This window comes from Cucumis sativus, chromosome 4, assembly GCF_000004075.3.
Source record: "Cucumis sativus cultivar 9930 chromosome 4, Cucumber_9930_V3, whole genome shotgun sequence".
NCBI lineage: Eukaryota > Viridiplantae > Streptophyta > Magnoliopsida > Cucurbitales > Cucurbitaceae > Cucumis > Cucumis sativus.
In genome coordinates this window covers 1,221,773-1,227,772 of record NC_026658.2, presented here as the reverse complement: position 1 = coordinate 1,227,772, position 6,000 = coordinate 1,221,773, and the positions used below count along the sequence as shown (strand labels likewise).

Sequence of the window (6,000 nt, the reverse complement as noted above, 5' to 3'; positions counted from 1 at the left end):
AAGAAAGAAAGAAAGAAAGAAAGGTCGTCCTATGTATATATCACCTAAACCCTTTTAGTCAAAGGATTATTATTGTTAAATATCTTAATTAGATCGAGTAATTGTCACGTACCTACAAAATTAAACAATATAGTTGACTTCATATTTCATTGGAAGAGCATATAATATATGATATTATCAAAGTAATAATTGCAACTAAATAATTCCTACAACTTACCAATTTACATCCTTTTACATTATAAATACGAAATGCAAAGCAACACAAAGAAAGGCCACACACAAGAAAAATGGCAGAGGAGAAAGTAGGGGATGAAGGCACTAAGAAATTGAAAGGAAGAAAGTCTTCATGGGCAACCCTCCGCCGTGTTGACTCGCTCAATCTCGAGGCCGGTCGGGTCCCTGCCACTGCCACCCATCGACTCCCCACCGTATGAAATTATCGATAAAATATTAAAATTCATGATTTAGATATCATTTGTAAAAATTATTTACGTAGTTATACGTATAAAATCAATTAATTAGAAATCTTTATTCTATTAAAATTGATTTTTCTTAATTAAAAGTATTTTTTTTTTAAGGGGAGAAGTGATTTTCTTCAAATCATAATCTCAAATCACCCTCATTATCTATCATCCACTCTTCCAAATACAAAGGGTTATAACTTACTAATAACCAAAACTCAATGCTAAAGCTAACTTTTTTTTATATGGGTTATCAGGTAAATTGGCAACGAACATTGAGTTTAGCATTTCAGAGCGTGGGAGTGGTGTACGGAGACATCGGGACGTCGCCGTTGTACGTGTATGCAAGCACGTTCAGCAGTGGGAATATAGAGAACACCGACGACGTGATCGGAGTTCTGTCACTCATAATCTACACCATAGCACTGATTCCATTGTTGAAGTATGTGTTCATTGTGCTTTGGGCAAATGACAATGGTGATGGTGGAACATTTGCCCTTTACTCGTTGTTATGCCGCTATGTAAAAGTAGGGTTGATTCCAAACGAACAGCCAGAGGATAGAGAACTGTCTAATTATCAGCTTGTTGTGCCTTCTAATTTGAGAAGGTCTCAAAAGGTGAAGGAGAAGCTTGAGAATAGTATGTTTGCAAAAATTGTTCTTTTTCTCGTCACTATCGCTGGAACTTCCATGGTTATTGGTGATGGAGTTCTCACTCCATCTATTTCCGGTAATTCGGATCTCTATTCTCCTTTGTTCATGTCTTCATGTCAGCTTATCAACTTGTAATTTATTTTGTTTGATTTGTGCAGTGCTCTCAGCAGTGAGTGGAATCAGTTCACTAGGAACAGGTACAGTTTACTTTTCTTAATTGGAAATCTAGTCCATAAAATAATTAACTTTGGATTATTAGTGCTTCATCACTTTTATTCTTTTAAGAAGATTCGCATAATTAAATCCTCACTTATTGTTTTAATCAAAACCAATCAATATAAATAAGATGTCTACATCACTGTTATTACTATTATTATTTTGAAAATAACGTGTAATTCAAACTGATTAAAACATCTTATAAGAAACAAAATATATGGATTTGTTTAATATTCAATCACCTTCTGAATTTTCTATATACATATAACTACTTCTAAGACCTTATATTTTTGTTTAAACGTGCAAAAGTTGACTACATAACATAGGAGGTGACAGTACACGATACTATGTTTCAATTTCCATTATGTTTAATATGCAAAAAAAAAAAAAAAAAAGTTGACTAATGAAACATAGGAAGTTGTCCTCATCAATTGATTGGAAGGAAATAAAGAAACAAAAAGCATCTAGTTGGTGTTTATTGTAGAATAAACCATGTATACAAGTTTTGTTAAAATAATATAAACCTGTCCTCACAATTAAATGAAAAGTGCTGCATTATCTCTATAATAATAAACTATCAACTGTGTATGCAAGTTTTGTTAAAATATAATAGTCACATGTTGTTGTATTCTAGGATTTAAATAATGATTGAAACTAAAGGTTGTAACTGGAACTCAAATAATATATAAATATTATATAGAAGTTTAATAATTTAAATTTATTATTAAGAACTAGAGTTTTATTAAAAATTGAAAATAAAATATAATGTATATATCATATGATCATGTGGTGATTGAATAATAATATTAATTATGATTCATTTAAGCGTACAGATGCAGTTGTGGGGATTTCAGTAGCAATTCTTGTAATTCTATTCTGCATTCAAAGATTTGGAACTGACAAAGTGGGATTCTCATTTGCTCCAATAATATTTACTTGGTTTGCATTTATTGGTGGAATTGGCCTTTTCAATTTGTTCAAGCATGACCCTTCTGTTCTTAAAGCTTTTAACCCTAAATATATCTTTGATTATTTCAAAAGAAATGGGAAAGAAGCTTGGGTTTCTCTTGGTGGTGTTTTTCTATGCATCACAGGTCCCCCTCTCTACTTTTCTTTTCACTTTTCACTAATTAATTCCTTTTCTTTTCATTAACTACTCTTGATCAATTCATGTTCATATATATTTAATTTATATATACATGTGTAGGGACCGAGGCCATGTTTGCTGATTTAGGTCACTTCAATGTTAGAGCTATCCAGGTAAATTTGTACGTTTAAATCAAAATTTTGGAACTGATTTTTATTAAACATAATTATGGGTAATCATTTCAAAATTAAGTATAACAGTATAAACTAAGCATTAGTTTTCTGTTTAATTAATAAGCCTGTTAACCACACTTAACACAAAATTAGATTGAAATTAAAGTCTAAAAATCTATTGATTATTACTTTTGAAGAAGCGTTCAATCACTTCATAGTATAGTATTTGGCATGTGTTTGTAATATAGTATGAGTGATTTTGCAGATTAGTTTCTCTTCCATTGTATTTCCTGCTTTATTAGCAGCTTACAGTGGGCAAGCTGCATATCTCAGAAAATTCCCAGACCATGTTGCCCATACTTTCTATGACTCCATTCCAGGTATATGATTAAATCGTGTTCATAAGTATATTCTTATTATCTGTAATAAAATTGTTTTTGAAATATAATAAAATAAACCAAAATATTTACAAATACATAAATAACTGTCGGTCACAGAAGTTTCCGTTGTCGTTTTAATGACAAATTGTGCATATGCAGATCCTTTATACTGGCCAACATTCGTAGTTGCGGTAGCAGCTTCAATCATAGCAAGTCAAGCAATGATCTCAGGAGCATTTGCCATAATATCACAATCTTTATCTCTAGGTTGCTTCCCGAGAGTAAAAGTAATCCACACTTCACCCACATATGAAGGCCAAGTTTACATCCCAGAGGTTAATTACCTTCTAATGTTAGCATGTGTCATCGTAACCGCTGCTTTCAAAACCACTGAAAACATCGGTCACGCCTATGGCATTGCCGTTGTCGCCGTCATGATCATGACTACCGCCATGGTTTCTCTCATCATGATTGTCATTTGGAAGACGAGTATTTGGTTGATAGTTTTATTCATTCTCGTCTTTGGCTCTATAGAACTTCTCTATTTCTCGTCGGTTCTTTACAAGTTCACTCAAGGAGGTTTTCTTCCTCTTGTTCTTGCAGTTTTTCTCATGGCTATCATGGTTGTGTGGCATTATGTTCATAGGGAAAGATATATTTTTGAACTTAAAAATAAGGTTTCTAGTGGGTACATAACTGAGTTAGCTAACAATCCTGATGTTAATCGAATCCCTGGAATTGGCCTTCTTTACTCTGAGTTGGTTCAAGGTATTCCTCCCATTTTCCCTCACTTCATTTCTAGTATTCCTTCTGTTCACTCCGTTATCGTCTTCGTCTCCATCAAGTCTATTCCGATAAGCAAAGTCACACCTAATGAACGGTTTTTGTTTCGCCAAGTGGAGCCAAGGGAGTACCGTATGTTTCGATGTGTTGTCAGGTATGTTTCGCTAAATCACTATTTGACTAAAAAACGATTTGCATCAATTTAAATCTAGCACTTAAAGAGTATCAGTAATAGAACTTATAGAAGTTTATCATTAAATATTTTTACTTACAATTCTTTAAAAGTGTTGATATATGCTTAATTAATCAACTCTAACTTAGTTATTTTTGTGTTGTTTAATATAACATTATTCTTTTTTACAAGTCTGTCCATTATTTTTCTTTTTAAAGGATGAGAACCAATTTAGATTCATAAGTTTACCAAATTTATTAATGATCATGAAAATGTAAGTGTATATAATAAAGTAAATTAATTAAAAGCAAATAAAGGTACAAACAAATTGAAAAGTACTTCGTACACTAAACTTATAATTTAACCCATCACTTCAATATTCATATTCTTAACCCTATGTTCACTTATATATGTTGATATGGTTCGACCTTCATGATTGATATATAATGTCAAATGATCATCAACTAAACTCAAAAGGTGAAAGTGATACTGATTAGAATACACGTGAAATTACATCTCAAAAACTAATTCTTTCAACAAGAAATTATTTAGAAAGTAATTTAACTCTCACGTATATTTATCCTAATCTTTTTTTCATTTGTAAAATTTGAACCAGATATGGATATAAAGACATAGTAACTGGCTCTGATGAGTTTGAGCGGCAGTTGGTGGAGAGCTTGAAACAATTCATACGCCAAGAACATATAATGCTAGAAGGTGTACCAATAGACCCCCCAGTTTCAGTAGCAACAGTGCATGTCGAAGGTGAAACGGCATCTGCCGAAGTGGCAAATCATTCATCTCGCCGCTCGTCAGGCTCCATTCAGCCAGTCGGCGAATCGAAATCGAGGGGGTCGTCAAATGGAACGGCTGATCGTCAAGTACTAGGAGTGGCTGCAGTGGAGGAAGAGATGGCATTTATAGAGAAAGCAATGAAAAAAGGAGTGGTTTATTTGTTGGGAGAAGCAGAAGTAGTGGCTGAACCAAAATCTTCATTGATTAAGAAAATGGTGGTTAATTATGCTTATAGTTTCTTGAGGAAGAACTTTAGGCAAGGGGAGAATGTTCTTGAGATTCCACGTACTAGGCTTTTAAGGGTTGGAATGACTTACGAAATATGACTCTCCCCAAGAAAAACATATAGAAGTGTTTGTTTGTTGTATTATGTACTTAAAATGTTGTAATTTTGAAGTGGTAAGTCAAGTGTCAAGGTGAGCTTGGGTTAAAGTGTTTTTGACGTAACTTTTGTTTTTAGAGGCTGGCTGAGGTTCAATCCTCTACTCATTGTGTAGTACTACGAAAAGTTATACTATAAATGTGTGTATACTCTTTGGAAGAAGTTGCTTTCATTGTTGGTGTGGTTCGAGGGTTCAAATAAACTTCTTCTGTAAAAGAAAATTTATTATTGAAGGAAATCGACACAATTTGAATCTTAGCGCTTCTATTAGTCCAACAAATTTGCATTCTCGTTTTTAACAATTATTTGATCATATAAAGTTGAAATTATATATTACTTTTGATAATTTCTCTTTTATATATGTTTAATACACTGAAATCAAATAATTTATGTTCGGTGATCCTTATAAGTAAGTTATAAGGTTTTGCATGACAACAACTTATGAAAATCATTTATAGACGATCAAACATTCAATCGGTAAGGAGAGAAATTGTTAGAAGTTCAAACAAAATCCTATGTTGATTAAGGGAGGGAGTGATGAACAACTATCTTTATTGGTAATTAATTAACCTTTTGGAATGAAATCAAAAACAAATCTACGAGAGTGTTTATTTTCTTATATATATATATATAAGCGTAATTTAAAATTCATAGATCCGTTGTAGTCTAGTTGGTTAGGATACTCGGCTCTCACCCGAGAGACCCGGGTTCAAGTCCCGGCAACGGAAACTTTTTTGTTTATCTTATTTATTATTTTATATTCACATTTTGAAATTTATAATCTCTTTTTGAATAGGAATTTCCAACTTAAATTGTAGTTTGAATAAGATAATGCATATTCACACATTTTGAGAGTACATCTACGCCCGTTAAAAAATTTAGCAAACATGGTAAAATA

The 6,000-nt window shown here is 32.5% G+C and overlaps 1 protein-coding gene and 1 non-coding gene across 2 annotated transcripts; both read left to right on the top strand.

Moving 5' to 3' along the window:
* The first annotated feature begins 287 nt into the window (after positions 1-287).
* Positions 288-5,360, top strand: LOC101205628 (potassium transporter 5). The gene is made up of 8 exons (XM_004152280.3): positions 288-428; positions 719-1,190; positions 1,273-1,311; positions 2,164-2,424; positions 2,538-2,590; positions 2,856-2,970; positions 3,130-3,907; positions 4,542-5,360. The coding sequence occupies exons 1-8, from the start codon at positions 288-290 to the stop codon at positions 5,044-5,046; spliced, it is 2,364 nt and encodes a 787-aa protein (XP_004152328.1). The 3' UTR covers positions 5,047-5,360.
* Positions 5,361-5,757: 397 nt separating this feature from the next.
* On the top strand, positions 5,758-5,830 carry TRNAE-CUC. Its single transcript has one exon. It is a non-coding gene; the product is annotated as a tRNA-Glu (tRNA).
* Positions 5,831-6,000: the final 170 nt, after the last annotated feature.

Bases quoted from the DNA above. Each gene is read 5' to 3' on its own strand.
- LOC101205628 (XM_004152280.3), top strand. From the start codon at position 288: ATGGCAGAGGAGAAAGTAGGGGATGAAGGCACTAAGAAATTGAAAGGA. The intron at 1,191-1,272 runs GTAATTCGGATC...TGATTTGTGCAG, and splicing joins TCTCACTCCATCTATTTCCG to TGCTCTCAGCAGTGAGTGGA. The intron at 2,971-3,129 runs GTATATGATTAA...GTGCATATGCAG, and splicing joins TTTCTATGACTCCATTCCAG to ATCCTTTATACTGGCCAACA.